Below are 24,429 nucleotides of genomic sequence, written 5' to 3'. Positions count from 1 at the left end.
GTTTGGAGGTGGCTTTGCATCTAGAGGGATTATCTTTGTGGCCTTACTGAGCATTGGACTGCAGATCTTCCTCAAGGCCAGTGATGCTTGATACACGAGATGGTTTCTTTTTTCAACTGTGGTCCAAAGAAAGGGTTGAGTTGGGCCAGAATTGCAATCACACAAAAGAGATAGCAAACTGAACAGGTCACCAGCATGGTGATGACAACCTCTTGGTTGGGACCCTTAGGGATGAAATGGGACCAGGAGGCTGACGAAGCTCCAGAACACACTCATCACGATCAGAGGAACTGCCAAGCCATTGCATGCCATGGCTGCCAGCCCCTGCCCCACTGCTGTGCTTTGGCCTCACCCCAGCCTTCATTATTGTAATAGCCAAAATTCTGTTTCCCTGTCCCTTTTGGGTTTATTTGTAACTGGTTCTTACTAGAAAGACTGCTTAAGGAACATTCTTTGGTCTATAACCCCACTCCTTCAAACATTGGATTCTTTTTGTTCTTAGCTTAATTGAGATATAATTGACAAATAAAATTATAATATACTTAAGTGTAAATATGATGATTGGACATAAGTATACATTGTGAAAGCATTCTCACCAGCTAATTAACACATTCATCACCTCATATATTTACCACTTTTTTTTTTAGGTGAGAACATTTAAATTCCACTCTCTTAGCAAATTTCAAGTATATGAAGCAGTTTTATTGACTATAGTCATCATATTCATCATATTAGATTCTCAGGCTTAATCATCTTATACCTGAAAGTTTATATCCCTTCTAGTCTCTTCCTATTTCTGGTTCCTGTCCCCCAGACCCTGGCAACCACCATTTTACTCTTTGTGAATTTGACTTTTATTTTTTAATTCCACATATGTTATATCATGCAGTAGTTGCCTTTTTTTTTGGTCTGGCTTATTTCACTTAGCATAATGCATTCCAGGCTCATCCATGTTGTCGCAATGGCAGGGTTTCCTTCTCTCTTATGGCTGAACGTTATAGGATGGGGCAAAACTGGGTTTATAGTTGTTCATATGGAAAATAATACAGTAATTAATAAGTAATAAAACAAGACTAAACTGTTCTATGTAATGACAGTTATAAGCCTATTTTTACCCTGCCCTGTATTTTATTATGTTTATATCTCATATGTTTCTCATCCATTCACCTGACATCAATGGACGCCCTGGTGGTTTGCATACCTTGGCTACTCTGAATAATGCTTCAGTGAACATGAGAATTCAGATATCTTTGAGATAGTGATTTAGTTACCTTTGGATATATACCCAGAAATGAGTATCAGTTTATATGTCCACAAAAGTACATGAACATTTCTTGTATTGACATCAATTTTTAAATTATTTTCCAATGATATTTAATATTATATATAATATAGATTATTTTAAAAATCTAAAAACTGTTCTTTTTTATTTCTCTCATTATTAGTACGATTGGATATTTTTTCATATCTTTGGCTGCTATTTACTGCATTCTCATACTATTTATGCTGTTTTCTGGGTATTCTTAAAAAAATATTTCTCCAACTAATAGGTGTGCACTTGGGAGAGAAAGTAGTGGGCTGGTTGCCCTTTTTGCTAATGGTTCATACAGGACTTTGAGTTCATTTAGATGGGATATTTAGATGAGGAACTGATTGAAGAAAACATTGTTGCATAGATCAGTGATTTTCAACTAGAGTGCTGCAGCACATTGGTGTGCCACAAGAATTTTTAGAGAATTCAATACCTGATTATTTTAGTCAGGGTCACTGACCTCTTTTCTCAGTCAAATAAAAAAATGACAACAGCCAATACAACAGTAGCGGTCTGGTGTGAATGAATCAAAATTATACCTGTTTTTTGGTCAGATTGGCAAAAAATGATATATTTTTTTGATGTGCTGAAGTATTTTAGTAGTTTTTGTATGCCATGACATGAAAAAGATTGAAAAATCAGTGGTATAGATAATAGATCAGAGTTAGAGCAGGCCTAGTAACATGATATTTTTGTAAAGATACCTTGTTTCATATCATAATGATGAGTGCCCAGTATGTTATTTGCCTTTTACTTATGAGTAACTGCAATTGTAAACATAAAACACAAATGGGGGCATTGAAATTGTCATAATGAATCTGTTTTAAGGTAGTTATACAGATGCTGTGGCATTGACATTACGTGAAAATAATCCGCCTTAAGGTAGCTCATCAGATCATCTGTAATGTGCTTATTAATTTTTAAGAAAATCATTAAAATGAAAGCCCCAAATTCTTATACAGAACTTTTAAACTCCCACAAATAGATCTCCAGCCTCCAGTTTGAGAATCACTCTGTTAGCTGTTAATAAAGATAACATGCTTCAATAGTTTTATATAAAATTCAGCAGATTTAAAATTGCCTTTCAAATTGCTATAAAAATTTCTAAATTCTTATTCTTTATTTTTGCACCCAACTTTCATGAACTAGTGATAAAAAGTTTACAGACTGGCCTTGGTCCATGGATATACTTAGATTGGAATTACAATAGAAAATAAAAGAAGAAAGTGAGCAAAAAAAGTAAAATGGTGGGTAAATCAGAAAAAAGAAAATAAAAATTAAGCAAAATGGACGCAGTAAGTGAAAATGAAGTTCAAGAGAATACTGAAGAGTGAAAATTAGCTAAAAAAATAATAATTTAAATTAAAAGGAAAATTTGAGCAAAGAGCCAGTAAGATGCTGTGGTGTTAAACATTTATCAAAAGATAACTAAAGAAATAAAATCAATTAAAATAATGCAATATAATTTTAAATTTTAAGTGATTTGGATATTGTAGAGAAAATAGATTTATTTGACCTCTTATGAATGTATTCTACTTATATCGTTATGCAGTATGATTCAGTTAGACTTTATCTGAGCCATACTTTTCAACCAATGCCTGTGTGTGGAATCACAGATGCCTACCTATCAAATATTCCAGAGTGGAGTGTTGACATTTCCAGACAGATAGATGATAAATTTGACATTTTAAATAAGAGAACAGTATGTATTTAAAAGTTCAAATATTTATATGCAGACACCAGAGTCCTTCAGCTAGAGGAAGCTGCTAAATCAGCATTGAATTTATGGGAGTGTATGATGTGTAAGTTTATTTGTTGAGTCTTAGATATCACTGATCTATTTTAATATTTTGGGTAGAATATAACATCGTGTGCATTTTTTATAAGATCAAGATAAAATTTCTGTCTACTCATAGAAATTATGTGTTAATTTTTGCACATTTTTCTTTGTAGGCCCAGATTATTCTTCATCAGCATGGTTACCTGGAAGTGAATCATTGTGGCAGGCCACAACTCTTCCATCCAGTCATCGGAATAACCAGATCAGGAGACATAGTATAGCTTCTGACAGTGGTGACACTGGCATTGGAACTTCCTGTTCTGACAGCGTGGAAGGTGAGCTAAAATTCTTAGTGTTTAGACATGACTGTTCAGGGGATGGTTGAATTGAGAACATTCGAGATGTGTTTTATTGTTTCAAATCAAGAAGTTTAAAAGTAGTGTTTGAATATTTAATGATGTTCAGTGTTGTTATATATAAAAATGAAATTGTCCTTCTGATCATATTAGTTTTCCTTCATTCACTTTTCTATCTTATTTTAAATGGTAGATTCACATGCTATTTTAAGAAATAATACAGAAATTCTCTGCACACCCCCCCACCCTATGGTTGTATCTTACAAAACTACAGTACAGTATCACAACCAGGATATTGACATTGATACTGTCAAAAAACCAAACATTTCTATCACCAGAGAATACCTAATGTCTCACACTCACTTTCCCCTCCTCCTTAACTCCCGGAAACCACAAATCTCCATTTCTGTCATTTTGTCATTTCAAGAATGCTAGATAAATGCAGTCATATAGTATGTAGTCCTTTGGAATTGGGGTTTTTCATTGGAGATTCATCTAGAAGGTTGTGTGTATCAATAGTTCATTCCTTTTATTGCTGAGTAGTATGTATACTGCAATAGCGGTGTTGAATAGACCGTATTTTGCTTAACCATTTACGCATTGAGTGACATCTAGATTGTTTTTAGATATTTGCTGGTAGGGATAAAGCTGCTACAAGCAATCATGTGCAGGCCTCCATGTGAACTGATGTCTTTGTTTCTTTGTGGTAAATGTCTGTGCAGTTGGTGGGCATATGGCAGTTGCATGCTTAATTTTGAAAGAAACTATTGCATTATTTTCCAGAGTGACTTTTCCATTTACATCACTAATGGCTTAGCATGAGTAATTCAATTTTCTCTTCATCCTTGCTAGCATTTCATGGTTTTCAAATTTTAGCCTACTTAAATGGAAGGAAGTAATATCTTACTGTGGGTTTAATTTTCAGTCCTTAAATATTAATACTGTTGAACATTTTTTTCACACGCTTATTTACCATTTGTTTATTTTCTTTGGTGAAGTATCTCTTCATGTCTTGATCATGTTCTAATTGGGTTATTTCCTTATTTTACCGTTGCGTTTTGAGAGTTCCTTATATATTTTAGGTGCTAATCCTTTGTTGGCTATGTGGTTTGCAGATATTTTCTTGTACCCTGTAGCTTATCTTTTCATCCTTTAACAGTGTCTTTTGCAGAGCAAGAGTTTTAAATTTGATGAAGTCAAGTGTTGTATTAGTTTTTCCTGTGTGGATCATGCATTGGGGTCAAGTCTAGGAACTCTGCCTAGTCCCAGATCTTGACAATTTTTCTTTCTTTCTTTTCTTTCTAAAAGTTATAATTTTATATTTTCAATTTAAGTCCATAATTCATTTTGAGTTAATTTTTTTAAAATAAAGTATGTGTGTTTAGGTGTCTCGAGACCGTGTTTGGCCTCAGTGATTTGCTAGAAGGATTCGCAGAACTCAGAGAACCTGTTATACTGATGGGTATGGTATGTTACAGCAAAGGGATACAGATTTCAATCATCAAAAACAGAAGCAAAGGACAGGGTGCAGGAGAAACGAGGCTTAAACATTCATTTGGCCTCTCCCAGTAGAGTTGTGTGGACAGTGTTTAATTCTCCCAGCAACGATGTGTGACAGCACATATGGAGAATTGCTAACTAGGCAAGGTCACCTGAGCCTTGATGTCCAGGATTTTTATTGTGGGCTGGTTATGTTGGCATGGTTGGCTGCCTGTGTGGATGACTTTAGTCTCCAGCCTTTGAGAGGTCAAGGTGATATCATATGGTTCAAGTCTCCCACCATAAACAGGTTATTAGTATAGATTATATACAGTGATCCAAGGTAAATAAAGACACTGTCATTAGATAGGATATTCCAAAGGTTTAGAGGTTACCTATTAGGAAATGAACAATGCCCAAACTTTTCTTTGGATGTGCAGGATGTGGAAAACCCATATATGCTGTCCTTTTTGCACCACGTGAGACTTAGATTGAGATTCATTTTCTTTGCCTAATAAAACTTAAAATTGGGTAGAATAATTATTCCCAACTTATTTTCTTTCAAACTTGTTTTAGCTATTCTGGTTCTTTTGTTTTCTGTGTATGTTTTAGAATAATTTTGTCTATGTCTACAAAATATTCTGCTGGGATTTTAATAGGAACTGTGTTGATCATATATATCTATGTTTGGGGAAAATTGACATCTTTGTTGAGTCTTTTATTCATTAACATGTTATGTTTCTCCATTTATTTAGATTTTAGTTTAATTCATCATTGTTGCATAGTTTTTAGCATATATGTCCTGTATGTGCTTTGTTAGATTTATTTCATTTTGGGGGAGTTATTGTAGATAGCATTATAGCTCTAGTTTTGGTGTCAGTGTGTTAATTATTATTAGATAGAAATACAGTCGATTTTTTTGTGTGTTTAGCTTGTATTTTGTGACATTGCAAACTCACTCTTTAGGTATAGGAGTTTTTTGGTAGGTTGCTTTGGATTTTCAATGTAGGCAGTTATGTCATCTGTAAGTAAGGATGTTTTTCTTTCCTATCCGTATGCCTTTATTTCCTTTATTTACTGCAGTGGTAAGACATCCAACATAGTGCTGAATATGAGTAGTAGAGGTGGACATCCTGCCTTTTTTCTGATCTTACAGATACAAAAAATTTATTTTTCTACCGTTCAGTAGCTGTGTAACAGCTATTAGCTGTAGGGATTTTGTACATACTGTTTATCAGTTTGAGGAAGTTCCCCTCTAGTCCTGCTTTGCTTACAGTTTTTAAAATAATGAATGGGTGTTGGATTTTGCAGATGCTTTGTTCTGTATCAGTTGATACATGATTTTCTTTTGCTTGTTTACATGGTAGTCAATTTCATTGCTTGATTTTCAACTCTTGAGTCAGCTTTCAACTCTGCTTGGTCAGGGTATATAATTCTTTTTACATATTGCAGAATTCTGTGTGTTAATATTTTGTAAAGGATTTTTTTTGTATATCCATAAGGGATATTAGTCTGTAGTTTTCTTTTGTGGGTACTGTCTTGTCTTGTTTTGGTATCAGGATAACACTAGCCTTATAAAATGAATTCAGAAGAGTTCCAATTTCTGGAAGAGATTGTATAGAGTTGTGTTAATTCTTTAGTGTTTGGTAGAATTCTTCAGTGAAACCATCTGGACCTAGAGATTTCTTTTTTTCGTAGATTTAAAATAATCCAATTTCCTCAATAACAGGGCTGTTCAAGTGATCTCTTTAAAGTTGGACAAGTGGTAGTGTTTTAGGGGAAATGGAGGAAGTAGTCCACTTTGTTTAAGTTGTCAAATCTCTGTGTGTAGAGTTGTTCATAGCATTACCTTATCCCCTTGATGTCTGTAGCCTCTGAAGTGAAATCCCGTTTCATTTCTGGTACTGGTATTTTGTATCATCTTTCCTTTTGTATTTTTCAGTCTTGGTAGCAGTTTGTCAATTTTACTGACCTTTGGAAAGAATCATCTCTTTTGTTTTATTAATTTTCTCTTTTTTTCTGATTTTGATTTTAGTTGTTTATTATATGCTTTCTACTTTAAGCTTATTTTGCTCTTTTTCTAAGTTTTTAAGGTAGGAGATTAGATTATTGATTTGCAACAAAAATTTTCTTTTAATATGTGTGATGTAGTGCTATAAATTTCTTAGCCTTTGCTTTGTCCCACAACTTTTAATACTTTGTGTTTTCATTTTCATTCAGTTCATTGCATTTTTAAAAATTTATGTAGAGACTTTCTCTTTGATCCTCAGATAGTAGTTCCTTGTTTAGTGTTTGAAGATTTTCCTGTTGTCTTTCTGTTATTTCTAGTTTGAGTTCATTGTGGTCAGAAACACACTTTATGATTTCAATTCTTTTAAATTTGTTAAGGTTTGATATCAGTCTCAGCATATGGTTTATTTTCTATGCATTCTTTTGGACGCTTGAAAAGAATGTGGGTGAGATCCTGTTCGTTGATGGTGTTGTTGAGTTTTTCTATATTCTTTTTTTTTTTTTTAAATAGTGTATTGATTATGCTATTCCAGTTGTCCCAATTTTTTGCCCTTTGCCCCCCTCGCCCCTCCTGGTACCCCTATTCCAACCAGCAATCCCCCCTTTAGTTTATGTCCATGGGTTGTGCATACAAGTTTTTCGGCTTCCTATACTATTATTGACATCCCCCTATCTGTTTTGTACCTACAATTATGCTTCTTAATCCCTGTACCTTCCCCCGCATTCTCCCTCTTCCCCAACCCAGTTGATAGCCCTCCAAATGATCTCCATGCCTATGATTCTGTTCCTGTTCTGGTTGTTTGCTAGTTTTTTCTTTTTAATTCAGTTTTTGATAATGTGAATTTGTTGCCATTTTAATGTTCATAGTTTTGATTTTCTTTTTCTCAGATAAGTTCCTTTAACATTTCATGTAATAATGGCCTGGTGATGTTGAACTCCTTTAGCTTTACCTTGTCTGGGAAGCACTTTATTTGTCCTCCCATTCTAAATGATAGCTTTGCTGGATAGAGTAATTTTGGTTGTAGGTCCTTGGTTTTCGTCACTTTGAATGTTCCTTGCCAGTCCCTGCTAGCCTGCAAGGTTTCTTTTGAGAAATCAGCTGATAGTCTTATGGGAACTCCTTTGTAGGTAACTCTCTTCTTTTATCTTGCTGCTTTTAAGATTCTTTATCTTTAACCTTTAGCATTTTAATGATGATGTGTCTTGGTGTGGTCCTTTTTGGGTCCAATTTGTTTGGGACTCTCTATGCTTCCTGGACTTGCATGTCTATTGCCTTCACCAAATTAGGAAAGTTTTCTTTCATTATTTTTTCAAGTAAGTTTTCAATTTCTTGTTCTTCTGTCATCCCTACGATTTGGATGTTGGTATATTTGGAGGTGTCCCAGAGGCACGTTATGCTATCTTTTTTTTTAAATCATTTATTTATTTATTTATTACTGTTTAAGCACATTTGTCTCCATTTTCTTTCCACTACTCTCCTCACCCATCCACCAGCACCTCCCACTCTCAATCCTACTCCCCTTTGGCTTTGTCCATGGATCCTTTATACATGTTCCTTTTTTTTGAATTCTTTTTTCTTCTTGCTGTTCTGGTTGAATGCTTATTTCTTCCTTATGTTCTAAGTTGTTGATTTGAATCCAGCTTCCTTCCCTTCACTATTGGTTCCCTGTAGATTTTTCTTTATTTCACTCAGTGTAACCTTCATTTATTCCTTTATGTTGCTGTACTCAGTGAACTCTTTGAGCATCCTGATCACCAGTGTTTTGAACTCTGCATCTGATAGTTTGGTTATCTCCATTTTGTTTAGTTCTTTTTCTGGGGTTTTGTTCTCTTCTTTCATTTGGTCCGTATTTCTTTGTCCCCTCAATTTGGCAGCCTCCCTGTGTTTGTTTCTGTGTATCAGGTAGAGCTGCTTTGACTCCGTGTCTTACTAGAATGACTGTTGTAGAAAAGGCACCTGTAAATTGTGTGGGGTGGAGCCTTAGGTAATCGCTGAGTCGGGGGCGGGGGTAGGTGGCGACCTGCTTCACTGCATTGCGGCTGTGTGTGGAGGGAGGGCTTGGAGAGGTGACAGTGCCATTCTCTGTTTTCTGGAGGTTTGTGCAGCACTTGCCCTGTGCAACTGGCACTCTTCCAGCTGTTGTCCTGGTGCATTCTGTGTACTTTCTAAGTCTGTGCTGCCCCTTATAAGTGGAATCTACTGAAAATCCAACAGTTTCTTCTGCTACTCCAACCCGGACTGGTTTTTACAGCCAGAAGTAATGGGGATTTATCTTCCTGGTGCTAGAACCCTGGGCTGTGCTGTCTAGCTTGAGTCTGGGATCACTTGCTCCCAAGGCATCTCTCCTGATTTTTATCCACCACATGTGAATGTGGGACCACCTGTTTCACCTCCTCTCTGTGCCACGCTGTGCCTCCATACCTCTCTGCCCCTCCTACCTCTCTGGATGAATGTGGCTTCTTTAAATCCTTGTTTGTTGGACTTCCATACAACTTGACTTTCTGATGTATTCTGGGTGTTATTTTTTTGAAGTGTAGTTGTAATTCTTTCTGTGGTTTTGTGAAGAGGCAAAGCATGTTTACCTATGTCTCCATCTTGAACCAAGCCTTTCTATATTCTTGATAATTTCTGTCTAGTTGCTTAATTAATTGTTGAGAGAGGAGTTTATAAAGGTCCCAACTATAATTGGGAATTTGTAGGTTGTTTTCTTTTTTTTAAGTTTTATAAAGTTTTGATTCACAAACTGTAGTTCTTTTGTTTGATGCATACACATTTAATAATGCTATATATTGCTGGAATTGCCATTATTTTATTATATAAAGTCCCTTTCCTGTCTCTGGTAATTTTCCTTGTACTGACATCTACTGTTTATGCAGCCATATTGCTTTCTTTTGATTAATGTTTAAATGGTATATGTTTTCTCTTCTTTTACTTTGAACTTGTCTGTACCATTATATTTGAAGTAAGTTACTTGTAACTAGAATACACTTGGATCATAGTTTTTAATCCATTCTGCCAGTCTCTATTTTGTGATTGGTATATTTAGACCATTTACAATTAATTTAATTAAGTTTTCTGTTTGCTTTCTTTGTTTCTGTTTTTATTTTCCTGCTTTCCTGTGGGTTACTTGAATATGTTTAGTTCCACTTGGTTTTATCTATAGTATTTTTAAGCATATCTCTGTATAGTGTTTCTATTAGTTGTTCCAGGTATTCATTAAATATTACTTTACATTATACGTAATACATATTATATATATAATTTATATGTATGTAACTTATTTTAACAGTTTGAGTATAGTAACCTTACCTCCTTTATGTCCCTTAACCCTCCATTTATAGCAAAACTGTTCCAAGTATTTCTATACATATATTTATAACCATGTCACACAGCATTATAATTTTTATTCAACTGTCACACAATATAAGAAACTCAAGAGAAGACAGCCTATTGTGTTTACTCATATTTTTACTTCTTCCTTCTTTTGTGATGTTTCAAGTTTCATTTAAATATTTCCTTTTGGTTTAGAGAACTTCTTAGCCATTTTTTTGTGGGGGGGAAACACCTGCTTATGATGAATTATCTTAGTTTTTTTTCAACTGAGAATGTCTTGATTCCTCTTCATTCCTGAATCATTGTGTATACAATTTTAGTTTGACAGTTCTTTTCTTTCAGGACTTGAAAAGTATTGTGCCGCTTCTTTTTGGCTTCCATGGTTTCTGATGACAGATCTGCTGTCATTTTTTTCTGGCTACTTCAAAGATATTTTCTTTTTTTTTAAGTATTATCATTCATATTTGGGCCCTTGGAATAAAATTGACATGGTATATTGACAGTTGTGTAGTGGAGTTTTCTACTTGATTGATCTGAAATAGCATTTTAGGATTTTATTCTATGTGTATTACTATGAAAGTCGATTTCAGAGTCCCTTAAGAGAAAGCTGATATACTAAAGAAAGAAGTTGATTTCAGGAAGGAAATAAAAACCAAACCAAACCAATTTAATTTTGTGTCATAGAATAAGGACTGGTATGTGTTCAGTTTTGTTCAATGAAACAATATATCTGTAGATTTTCATGTTTTTAGTCTGTTTTTGTACCTGATATTTCTGAAGTTAGAGCCTCTTTGATGTTCCCTCAGACAAATTAACTCTCTATACTACATTCCCAATACATGCCTCATATGCTATATATTCTTTTGTCATGTTTCAGTAACTAATATTTTCTTCTTTTTCCAGCTGCTGGAATTTTGTTCTAATCTCTTTTTGCTGATGGTCCTGTGTTGTTCATTGTCATGAGTGTGCACCATATTACTTTTCTGTCATCTCAGTGGGCCTTGGGCAGGAGAGAATATAACTTCATGAACTCAGGCAGTGATCTTGAACCAGAAATTCTGTTATTATATAAATGAAATAAAAAATGAAGCAAGAAAAAAACTAAAAAATGATTGTAAAAACATTTCCTTAATGTCAACTAAAATGTATTTCTTCTATTCCCCCCAGCTTTAAAAAGGTAAAAAATGCACAGTTAAAACATAAAGAGGAACATAATTTTAAAAGTAAATTTGTATTTCAAATATTATTAAATTTATCGTCCTTGAAAAATTTCAACCTTCATAAAATTATATCAAGCAGAAAATGAAGTTATTTCTCCCTTTCCAACCTGGCTTCGTTTTCAGAGCTTACAAATGTTATTAGCATTTTGCATATTCTCCTGGATCTTTGCTATGCATTTATTCTCATACACACAGGTTTTAAAATAAAGCTGGGTTATCATGTGTATGCTTTGTGATTTACTTTCCTCTTTTTTTTTTAAACTTTTCTATATTGGATTTCTTAAAAAAATAATTTTTAATGTGAATTGATACATAGGACCTAATTCATATCACTGGAGGTTCCTAGAATTGGTCTATTCTCCAAGGAGATATAACCATTGAAATAAGCCTATAACTGGGTTTAACCTCCTGGGCATTTAATAGTAAAGTAGGCTGTCATGGGGCCTATTTTTTGGTGTGTTGGAAGGAACATACAGTGAGTAAAAGTCCTTCTGCCAGTTTCCAAGAGATGAACCAAATAACAAATTAGATATAACGAATGCCTAGAATTTCTATTTTATATGTAGCATTTCTCTAGCAAACATGTCACCCCAAGTACTTTTAAAAACACATGCTTGTTTGAAATTTAATACATAATATAAAAGCAACATTTCAAAACAATAGGGAAAGATTAGGCCCGAAAAAAGTAGTATTTGATCCTGACCCCAAACCATAGGAAAACTAAATTTGAAATGGAGTAAAGGGCTAATGATTTCTTTTAAAAATCGTAAGAGTATTAGGATCTATGGGATTAATTTTATATTCTTATGTTTGAAATATTCTTCTTAAGCAAGTCATGAAACAGATTTGACTTAGTAAAAATTCAAAATTTTGAACATTGATAAAAGATACTAAATAAAAATAGGGACATACTGGGAATAAATATTTGTAGTAAAACTAACAAGGAAGTAATATTCATATTATTTAAAGAGCTCCTACAAATAAGAACAATGCCCTCAAATAGGTATTCACCTATAAAATTTAAAATGTCTCATAATTTAAATATTATATAGATAAAAGATACAAAGAAACAGTTCTTGGAAATATACAAATGACCAATAAACATTGAAAAGATAATCAAACTCAGACATAGTAAAGTAAAAATCGAAACAGTGAGATGCTGCTTTTCACCATTGAAATTGCCCCCTTTCCGGTCCCCCAAATAGACAGTAATATTTAGGGCCTGAGCAAAGATGGGAAAAGTAGTACTCTAACAACTAGTACATATATTCAGCCTTTATAGAGGGCAACGTGACAATGATAATTAACAACTATGTAGCTGTTATGTTATAGGCACTTTTCACATGTTAACTAATTTAATTCTCACAATAGCCCTGTGGTGGAAAAAGGTAAAACACCTAGGGGTTAAATTACTTATAAATAACATGTGACGTGTATATATTCTTCATTTGGTATACGCACAGGTGAACAAAGATATTACGTGCAAGAATACCCACTATAACACTGATTGGTGAAAAATTAGAAACAACTTTAAGTGTCTATCGAGTGAAAAGGTTAAATATTTTATCCTGTATCCAGTTAAAATAATGAGATAGCCATGTACTTACTGACCCAGAAAGAAATTCAAGCAAATTTCCACTTCAGGACAACAGATTGAATGAATACAGTCCTCTAATTTTGTTCCTTTCTGAAATTCCACAAAAACTCAGCAAAACAAAACAACCTGTGATGACAGGGAGAACAAGGGAAAGAGCTAACATTTTGTGAGCTGTAAGTCAGAACAGTAAGTAAGAAATTTCCTTAGCAGATCCCACAGGACTGAGTCCTAAATCAGCAACAAGCACATTCAGGAATAAGCTGTAAATTTGTATTAACAGTTATCAAAAAAGGCTTAGTAACTGATGTTCCAGACTTACTAGGTTTCTCCACTGCATAATAACTATTTTCCCCTTTTTAAATTTTTTAAATTTATTGATTTTAGAGAGATTGATTGAGGAAGAGAGAGGAAGAGAGAGAGTGGGGCAGGGGAGAGAAAGAAAGAAAGATTTGTTGTTCTACATATTTATCCATTCATTGGTTGCTTCTTGTATGTGCCCTGACCTTGGATCAAACCAGCAATGTTGGCATATTGGGATGATGATGCTGTAACCAACTGAGCTACCTAGACAGGGCTTGTTTTTCCGCTTTTCATATGCTATTCTGTAAATGCAAGTCAGAGGGGGAGGATTAAACTCTACCTCCTAGCAGAGGAAGTACCTGAATATTTGTAGTTATTCTTTAAGATATGTTTTACCCCTTCTCTTCCATTTCTTTACCTATTCAGTTATTTGTATCAATATGGGCTTGTGCATATACATGTTTATTTTTAATTAAACTTTAGACTTTTTTAGCATTTCACCAGTTTTTCCATTGAAGTCCTGTTCCTAGTTGTTATCCAGAATACCACATTGCTTTAAATTGTAATGTCTCCTTAATCTCCTCTGGTCTGTCATAGTTTCTCACTCTTTCCTTGTTTTTTTATGACTTTAAAAGTTTGAGGAGGACTGGTTAGGTGTTTTGTAGAATGTTCCTCAGATTGGATCTGTGAGATGTTTTCTCATGATTAGACTAGGGCTGTACCTTTTGGGAATAATACTACAGAGATGAAAGCACTCATATCATATTAGGGAGCACATTGTATTCACATGACATCACTGGTGATGTTAACCTCGATCACTTGGTTGAGACATGTTTGCCAGGTTTCTGCACTGTAAAACTGATTCTATTTCCCTTTCCATACTCTAGTTTTGGAAGCGGGTCATTAAGCCCAACCCAAACTCAAAATGGGAGTGGGGGTACCGAGGTCCACGTCATGGAGGAGAAAAATATCTACAGATATTATTTCAAATTCTTTCATAAGAAAGATCCATCTCTTCTTTTTCATTTATTTATTCAATCATTTATTGATAATCAGTATGGACTATCTATATTTCTTTTATCTTTAGGGTTATAATTCAGTTACATTTATTTTGTCGCTCAAATTACGTCAGCTTTGGCCATTGGAAACTCTTTCAGCTTGGCTTCTGTGATATTTTGTGCCCTACTCCCATCCTTTTGTTTTTTGAACAGTTCTTTACTTTGGGATACTGTAAGGTGTTTCATGCTCATCTTATATTTTACCTATATTAGAATCAGCCATTTCCCCAAAGAGCCCTGGTTCCTTTTATTGGAGAATGGTATTTAAAAACCAAGATCTAGGCACTGGGAGTGCTTGTTATCACTGGAGTATCATTGCTTCTAGGCCATTACAGAGGATAGGACTAGGCTCTGTAAGTATGTGTAGCAAACTGTAAATACATAACTATCTGTAATTATTGCTCTATCTATCTATAAGTATCTGTATTAAGCTAAACATGAGTTCATACTGATGTCTTTGACTATAATCCAATACAGCAGAGGTCATTTTAGCCTTTTAACCTTGCTTGCCTATAAGTTTCCTCCCCAGCAGTGAGATGCCTTCCACTGTCTACCATCCACTTACTTATTTGTTCAGTTTCCAGTACACAGGTAAAGCACGTTTAGAACTGTTAACCCATACATCACCTGTATTAGTTTCCTAGGGCTGCCATAGCATTAGGGGGCTTAAAACAACAGAAATACATTTTCTCATAGGTTTGGAGACTACAAGTCCAAAATCAAAGTATGGACAAGGCCATGCTCCCCTCAAAGGCCTTAGGGACAAATTTTCCTTCCTTGCCTCTTCTAGCTTCTGGTGGTGCCAGCAATCCTTGGCATTCCTTGGTTTGTGGCATCATAGCCCTCTGCCTCCTTTACAGGGCCCACTCCTCTGTGTCTCCTCTGTATCTTCAGATCCCCCTCCCTTAAAGTACACTGGTCACTGGACTTAGGGCCTGCCCTACTCCAATATGACCTCATCTTAACTCGATTACTTCTGCAAAGACCCTATTTCCAAATAAGATCACATTTATAGGTACTAGCAGTCAATATTTCAATGTATGTTTATGGAGGGCACAACTTAATCCACAACACTCTTTATTATGGACTATGTGGTTAAACAGAAAGGCATAAAATTATTGTTGGAGGGTAATTTGAACTAAATTGAGTTGAAAATAAAGCAGAACTGCTTTGAAATTAAACAAAATGTGTTAAAGCTATTTGGCCTCATCAATTAACTTTTTAATTAAAAAAAAAATTTTTTTTTTTATCCTCACCCGAGGACATTTTCATTTGCTTTTTTAGAGAGAGAGAGGAAGGAAGAGAGGAAGGGAGAGAGAAAAACATCGATGCAAGAGAAGCATCGATTGGTTGCCTTCATACACACCCAGACCGGGGATCCACGCTGGACCGGACCAGGGGTCGCATACACCCGTGCCCAGACTGAGAGGAACCCGCAACCTAGGTATGTGTCCTGACCGGCATGGAACCCGCAATCCTTTGGTTACGGGAGGATGCTCCAACCACTGAGCCACACCGGCCAGGGCACTCATCAATTAACTTTAAAAATAAACTTTTTTTTTTAAAGGAGAGAATGATATGGGAAAGATAAAAGATCTGAGGATTTAAAAGTTGCAGAGTGGATGCTCTGGGATTTTCTTAGTGTTATTGTAAAGCTTGTTTGCTTTAAGCAAATCATACTTTTTAAAAACTTTGTTCCTTTCTTATGACACCTTAAAATTTACTTGCGACCAAGAGATACATTCTTTAGTTTTTTTAAAGCTTTACCTTAGAACTCAATACTAATAATGTTTCTTATTTATTTATTACTTACTTATTTAAATCCTCATCTGAGGATATGTTTATTGACTTTGGAGAGGAGGGGAGAGAGAGACATCGATATTGATGTGAGAGAGAAACATAGATCGGTTCCTCCCTATGCGCCATTACTGGGATCGAACCTGTGACCTAGGCATGTGCCCTGAGTAGGGATTGAACCTGCATCCCTGCATCCCCGGTAGGACAACGTGCTACCCAGCCAAGGCAATACTAATAATGTTTTTATAATCACTTACTTCAGCCTTTATAGAATATTATGGTATTAATACGGGTCCAGCTGGGAGTTTTCCTCCCTCAGCTAGGGAGAGCCTGCCTAGGCCACACTATGTCAGGGTTGGGGTGATGCTTTTTCGTAATGACTTATGGAGGACCTGAAAATACCTCATTGGGAATAGGACTATAATAGTGTCTTTTTCGTAATCTCTAGAAAGTCTTTGATCTTGCTGTGTGTAATTATACGATTACTCATCTTTTCTATTGCTATTTAGAAAACTGCAGAAAATGAGAAAACTTTTTATTCTTTGAATTAATTTAAAACAAATTTGTTTTAATTGTTGCAAAATCATTGATATTTTCATGGAATAATCCATCAAGTATTAAATATAAGTTCCTAAATCTTTTAGGAGTACAATACGTGATTGACACTCTCTCTCTTTGGGCTGATATGAAAATGTTGTAGTTTTTGGCCTTCCATTAGTTCTTGCCATTATCTTCAAATTGAACTCCAACTCATTTTCCTGCTGGGTTTCTTTTTTTTCTTTTTACTACATGAAGCAACAAGTAACCTTACTAGTATGTAACATAGCACTATACAGAACACTCAAATAAAGAATCCATTGAGTTTAAGGCATAATCTTAGTAGGTAGTATTATTTAGAGGCTATTCTGTATGGATAAAGCAGTGTAAAAGTTTGAAGACAAAAGACAAATAGGGCAAGAGTTCTATGAAAGAATAAGGATTATAAGAAAGGGTGGGTGAAAATAAGATGGAATAACAGGACTCCGGAAGACCTACAATAAATAGCAGAAGCTTGGGACTTCTGTGGAAAATGAATCAAAATTATGATTGTAGTGACTGGTGTGATAATGAATGCTTTTGGTTACATTTATTATTGATGGTCTAGAGAAGTGAAGTGTGTATATTCTTGTTAAAAATCAGTTATTTAAAAATGTTACCTGAATACAGGAAATAGTTTTAGCAGGATTATTAAAAACTAGAAGGAAAGTTTGGTATGTGCGCTTATGTAACACTTGATTCCAATTAGTATGTTTTCCTTCCTGAATTTATGTCTTTGTGAAGTTCTCATGAGATCCACTTTATGGGAGCTATTTATTCTTTGCCTTCTTTTTAGTAAGTGTTCTTAGTCTTATAATTTATAATTTTTGTTTTTCATTGTTTGCTTTGCTTCACAGCCTGTTTAATGGAAGGGACTCAAAGAACTAACCATTGTGAAGGATTACTGAATATTGAAAATAGCCTTGTATTAGAACATAACTAATTGGTTATTATATTTATAATATCATGTCAGCTTTAAAACATGCTGTGTATTAGCTTATTACATATCAGTTTCATGTGGATGTGCTTTCCATATTTTGGTCTTTGATTATATAAATCTTTTTGTCATCAACTAACCATAGATCTATAAAGTGTTTATTTTTTTTCTCATTTATAAAATTAAACAAATCTATCCTTACTAAACTCCAAATATTATAGACTAAGCTAAGAAGTTCCTCTCCTTTGTACTGTAACTCCAAGCTGAGAATTACCATGATATAGAAATATATTAATTTCTAAATACTATACGTGAAATTTGCACCAGTATTACCAAATGTAATCTGAGTTTGTTTTACAATATATCTAGAAAATATTTTAGTTAACTTCCTTTAACTGTATTATTATCATTTTGACAGTGGTAAGAGCTTCACTGCAGTGGGATTGTCCTGGTATTTTTGGCAAAGAGAAACTTAGCTAGAGTGGATATGGTGGGATGTAAAGTTTTGGGTTAGGGAAGAGTTTAGATTATAGAATTCTTGTAATTTCTAAGAGTTCTGTCACTCAGTTGGAAATGGGGGGGAAGGAATAATGTCAGTAATTCCTGAAGGAGTTCTCCAGTGAGGTCTGAGGTACAGACTTAATTAGGAAGGAGGAGGGAACATTCCCCTGGAGTCTCACAGCATAGTTTGCTGCTATGCCAATAGGTACCCACATGAAGGTGAGCCAGGTAGAAGAGTATGATTTCACCAGAGTTTTTAATATAAAGATTGGTTGGAAATTGATGACTTAAGAGGAAAGAGCCTGTTTTGCTACTAGCTTCTGAAGTTTGCAAATAACTTATGTTGATGTTATATAATTCAAATATTTAAACTGGAATAGTACATTTTGAATTATTTATCTTAGTAATTCTTTATCTTTGTAATACAATTGTGGTTGAATATAGGTGTGCCTGTATATACTAAATGTAAATTTAATTTTGGGGATATAGATCAAAGTACATGGAATAATGTGTATTTAAATTCTGTGGTATATTGCTTCAAGTAAAGAGTACATCTGTGAAGTAAGTTATCAAACCTTAAACGAACAGAATGACACTGTCTAGTTAGACCCCTTACTCTCCCTCTACCCTTTCTGCTCTTTGGTATTGTTTCTTGGTGATAACTGGTGTTCTAAATGATGCTCTTTGGACACTGCTAAATCCTCAAAGCCTCCTATGAATTATCTGAAAAATAACCTGTATTCTTTTTCATTTTAATGTTGTGTTTTATTTTAATTCTTTAAAAATTAAAAATTCATACATGAGTAGAGTAACTGAACACAGAATATAAATGCACTGTGAATTACCAATATCCAGTTTTATAAGTGACCATTATATAGAGATACCTTTCCTTTCTACTCTCACCTGCAGCTTTTAGAGGTTCATTTACTTTTCACTTAATAAATACTTATTGAATCATTGCTGTCTTTCAAGAACTGCAAAATTGGAAAGAGAGCAAAACAGAGGCGAGGATTACATTAGAATCTCAGCAGGGATGGGACTGTTAGTGGCAGAACAGCGCTATGAAATTGCCATTGGGTGATTTGCTTTTAGATATAATATTTTGAGATTTAAAATAATGCTAAATAAGGGTGTGAGATTTTTACATTTAACAAGAAGTTGAGACACTAACATTAGCAGCATCACTTTTTTTAGCTGTGGTAATTTATTTGTGCATAGGGTGTCAAGTTCCAGGTTGGTAGGAAATAGACCTGTGACATGAGGCTAGATGTATCTGTGAGCCTACCAAATTGTAACATAAGCTACACCAGCAGATCACTGGTTTCTTCTTAGGTTTTTCTTTGCCAAGACCCAGAGGCCATGTAAATAGCTGCTGTTGCCACAGAAATTAGTTTGAGAGGGAGTTGTTTTTGAAGTATGTAGCACGTGTTGTGTAGGGCGTAACCTAGATGTGGTGTGAGAGTTGAGTGATTAAGGGAGTAGCAAGAGGAAACTGGGAGACTGGGACCCTAGGACCAACAAAAAAAAAAAGAACTTATTTTTTGCTTGGGCTTGGCTTTGAAGCCTTCCATGGCACAGTCTTCCCCTCCTGTGTCACGTGGCACCAGAGAGGCAGGTTCACAGGCAGTTCTTTTTATCTGTTAAAATCTGAGTTCTCAATGTCGCTTCTAGCAGTCCATTTGGGCTAATTGTTAAGCATATTTATATATTTCACTTAAAAAAGGCACAGATACAGTTAAATTTTTTTTTTAATAATTCCCAACTGCTAATTAGTATTGGAGATAATTTTCTTATCTAATTAACCTCATTTATTTCAAATAGGAGGAACTGATAAAAATGGACTTCAGTTTAATTGTACCTTCATTAGTTGTTTTTACCAAGAAATAAGAGGGCCATTGAGTAATATAAATTTTGAGGCCATCCTGTGAATATATATTAGAAAGGAAGAAAAAGCAGAAAAGTTACTATTTAGTGCATTGTCTTTATCTTATGAAGGAAGTAAGACCGTTTAAGGTAAGGACTTGTTCAAGCATTTATTCAGGTAGCCAATATTTACCGAGTGTCTGTTATGTGTCAGGTACTATACTAGGGGTTAGAATTAAACATTTTCCCTGTTCATTGTATATATAAAGTCCAGTGGAGAAATAATTATCATCAGATACGATGAGCAGTATGATCGGTGAAAGTGCACAGGGAAAGGAGACATGCCTAAAGCCACTGGATGAGGGGAAGGACCCGTGGCAGCAGTGATGTTTAAGCTGAGGCCCGAAAGGTGAGTAGGGACTGGCAGGGCTGAAGGGGGCGGGGAGAATGAGAGTAGTATGAGCTGGGAGAAGGGCGTGGTCAAGGACGGGGCAAGGGCGTTCTGAGCATGGATCAGGGGAGAGCAAGATTGGATGATGCCAGGAGACCACTTGCCTTGCAAGTAGGAGCTGATGGTGACTTGTTCATAAAAAGCAGCGGGAAAGGAGAAAATGAGATAATTCAGGAGATATTTAGGAGACAAAGCCATACATTCTTTCTTTCTGAACAGCTTTTATTCAGACGGAATTCAGATACCGTACAATTTACCCATTTAAAGTGTACGATTCAGTGGCTTTTAGTATATTCACATAATTTTCACCAGTGTCAGTTTTCTGGGGGACTTCATGAAAATTTCCCAGGGTTCTCTCTTTTCTTTGCTTGTGTATTACAGTGATTAGGTTTTATTTGTTTATTTTGCCAAATGGTTTTTTAAAAATACCTCATCTTAATGTAAATATCCTTTTTTTCTTACTCCATTTTTTCCTTTTTTTCAACAGAAAAGTTCAAACCTGTAAAAATGTACAGTAGAAATAAGGTAAAATGGTGAACTCATATGTACAGAACATTAAGTTTATACAATTACAGATTACAGCACATAACAATCTTATATCAGTTATTCTCTGCTTACCCTCAGACCCTTGGTAATATTTTTAAGTAAGTCGAGAACTTTTAATTATAATAATTGTATATTTATTGAGCATTTACTGTGTACAAGGCATTATGATACAAGGTTTACATGATTGTTAGAGTTAATTCAAAAATTAGATGTTAGGTACAATTATAAACCCATTTTATAGGTAAAGTAAAGGATATTTAGACCATTCTCTATCCTGTTGTATTTGTTTTACTTAGGGGTCAGTCCATGGGTGAATAATAGTACATTTTTGCATCTTCATAGCTTTGAAACTTTCAGGACTCCGATAATGGATACTTACATAACATGACTTACAGATATTGCAGTGGATTAGTTGGTCAGTTGACTTTTACTTAACAAAAATATCTACCATAAATTTTTGCAATATGAGGTTTTATACTTCATACCTGATTTAAATAGAAATCCTTCTGTGTTAAAATATTATTATCTTCATTTTACTGATGAAAACTTAAGACTCAGCATGTTAATAACATATCCAGGATTATACACCTGTTCAAGTGGTGGAGCTGAGAGATTCTTCAAGTCTAAGTCCAAAGCCCTGCTCTTAGCCCTTCTGTTACATAACTATTCAGAAGGGAGATAGCTCCAAGAGGTGTAGTGTAGGATAGTTAAAGTGATATTAGGCTAAGAAACAGGAGACCAGGATTCTATTTTGAGATTTGTATTTTGTCAAGTAATTTATTTAACCTCCATTATTTGCATATGGAGTAGGTCAAAGTTTATGCATGCACAGAATACTTTTTTTTTTTGCTTGTGAAATCAAATAATTTCAAGGCAGTATTCAAAATAGTTATGATTCATGTTTTTTTCAAACCAAATAACCCTTTTAATTTACCCTCTATCTCTATTTATTTTTTGGTAATATACATTATTGCTTAAAATGAAATGAGTTTTACAGCTTTATTAAGTTTGCAGAAATTAAAATTGTTGGAGGTATATTTTGTTTGTTTATGGACCTCATCTTTACCTTCAGTGTTATCCATTCTCCCTCCCTCCCTCTCATCCACCCCTCCACCCATCCATCCCTCATGCATCCGTTTATTAGAGAAGAATTGCATTCATTCCTTCACTTTTTTTCCCTTTTTCCCCCCTTTATTTATTTTTTTTAAGATTTTATTTTTTTACTCCCAGAGAGAGGGGAAGGGAAGGAGAAAGAGAGGGAGAGAAACATCATTGTGTGGTTGCCTCTTGTGCACTCCTCTTAGGGACCTGGCCTGCAGTCCAGGCCTGTGCCCTGACCTGGAGTCAAAGCGCCACCTTTTGGTGTGTGGGAGGACGCCCAACCCACTGAGCCATTAATTTTTTTTCCTATCATTTTGCTTCTTGCCTGGTAGAGTATGAATGCCTGTACCTGACCATACTGAGCTGAATTTACTTCATTTCAGAGACCTATGATGAGCCCATGTGCTATGACCTAGAAAGGCTCTTCAGTCACAAAGCCATGGGTTTAGGGAAGAGGTTAGTGACTCTACATCTCCTCAGACTTGCAGATAGAGAACTAAAAAATTTCTTGTTGGAATCAGTCGTTAAGTAATAATTTTGTTTCTGAGAGAATTTGCTTTTTAAAAAATCACATCCCATAATTGAAGAGGTCAGGTTATAATTTGATTTGTGAAAGTTTTTATGGAAGAGAAATAACACGGCTTTTTGTAAGTAAATGCCTGATGATAGTTAATCGTAAACTGAAATTAGTGGGAGATATCCAGAAAGTGATACAGTTGTATGAAATTTTAAAAGTTATGGGAAAAAAAGTAAGTTTTTGTGTAAATAAAGGGTCTGTTTTTACTGACCAGCTTTTAAAATGAGTTTTGCATTGAATTGCTGACATTTTAAAGCTGCACCTCAGATTCTCCTTTAATTAATGGCCAATAATCTATCTGCAGATCGTAAATGCCCTTAAAAAAAAAACAAACCTTACCTTTCATCTTGCTTTATATAAGCTTAAAATAGAAATCTTTTTTGTTTTTTTTTTTGGTGAATGATTGCTAAGGGACAGTATACAAAAAGGGCTTGAGAACTGTCTAATATGTGAACTTCTGTAATTATTTTAAACAAGTAATTTCAGAACTTTTTGCGTATTTTTTTGGTTTTAATGAGATTTGAAGTAGCTTCAGAAAATGCAAATAAAAAATAAAATAATCAAGAAAACATAGTCTTAATGATTAGACAGTAACAAAATGAGGACTAAGATTTTCACAGAATTTGCATACTATTGCTGTCATGTACAATTGCTAATATGTCATACATTTGATTCTTGGGAAGCAGAAGTTTCTCACTATCTTTAAAATTTAAAGAATAAAATCAGGAAAGCATGCTTTTTTTTTTAATGATATTGATACCAGACACACAGTTTTCCTAGTGTTCTTAACAGTTATTTTTGTATGAATTTTTTTGCAGTCATTATCAGACTGTAGATACAATAACACTAAAATAGGACCTAATATTTTAGGTATATCTTTTGTAAATATTTAGTGGATTAAAAAATTATTTGGACAATCTTGTTTTTTGATTTTCACTTACTATGATGATTGTTACATTTTGATGCATTAAAAAAAAAACATGTATGCTTTTTCAGCTTTTCTCAAGTTTTTTCTGCCTTGATTGACTCTTCATGCTATTTTTTGCTTGTCTACTAGAAATGATAAACTGTTTATCTTTTTAAAATATAGCTTTATTTGAGATATAATTCACATACCATACAATTTACCTGTTTAGAGTATACAATTTAATGTATTTTAATATATTCTCAGAACTGTGTGACTATTACCACAACCCAGTTTTAGAACATTTTTTAGCCTCCCTAAAAGAAATCCATTAGCTGTGACTCCCCATCTTTCCTTCCAGCCCTAAGTAACCACTATTTTTTTCTGTCTCTATAGATTTCTTTGCTCTGGACATTTCATATAAATGGGATCATCTATTATGTGGTCCTTAGTGACTGACTGATTTTTACTTACCATAATGTTGTCAAGATTCATCCATGCTGTAGCATGTATTAGTACTTCACATCTTTTTATGGCCATATAATATCTTCTTTTGTTTGTATAATACCACTTTTTTTTTATTTATTCGTCGGTTGATGGACATTTGGGTTATTTTGACATTTGGATGTTAAGAATAATGCTTCTATCAATATGTTTTTATTTCTTTTGAGTTTATACCTTAGAGTGGAATTGCTTGGTCGTATGACTCATGTTTAACCTTTTTGAGGAG

At 34.6% G+C, this 24,429-nt stretch overlaps 1 protein-coding gene and 1 pseudogene across 2 annotated transcripts in view; one reads left to right on the top strand and one right to left on the bottom strand.

Moving 5' to 3' along the window:
- The window catches only part of CEP85L (centrosomal protein 85 like), a 132,136-nt gene that overhangs the window by 16,910 nt on the left and 90,797 nt on the right, over positions 1 to 24,429 (top strand). For both annotated transcript variants that reach the window (XM_054569877.1, XM_054569876.1), the window contains exon 2: positions 3,266 to 3,427. In XM_054569877.1, the coding sequence (XP_054425852.1) occupies positions 3,266 to 3,427 (162 nt within the window). The remainder of the gene's footprint in view (positions 1 to 3,265; positions 3,428 to 24,429) is intronic.
- LOC129067733 (V-type proton ATPase subunit e 1-like) lies at positions 15 to 312 on the bottom strand (annotated as a pseudogene).

The sequence above is a fragment of the Pteronotus mesoamericanus genome, unplaced genomic scaffold (assembly GCF_021234165.1).
Source record: "Pteronotus mesoamericanus isolate MK-2021 breed Mesoamerican mustached bat unplaced genomic scaffold, CSHL_Meso_final contig_20, whole genome shotgun sequence".
Lineage (NCBI taxonomy): Eukaryota > Metazoa > Chordata > Mammalia > Chiroptera > Mormoopidae > Pteronotus > Pteronotus mesoamericanus.
The sequence above is the reverse complement of the archived record's forward strand: the minus strand, read 5'-3'. Positions and strand labels throughout refer to the sequence as shown.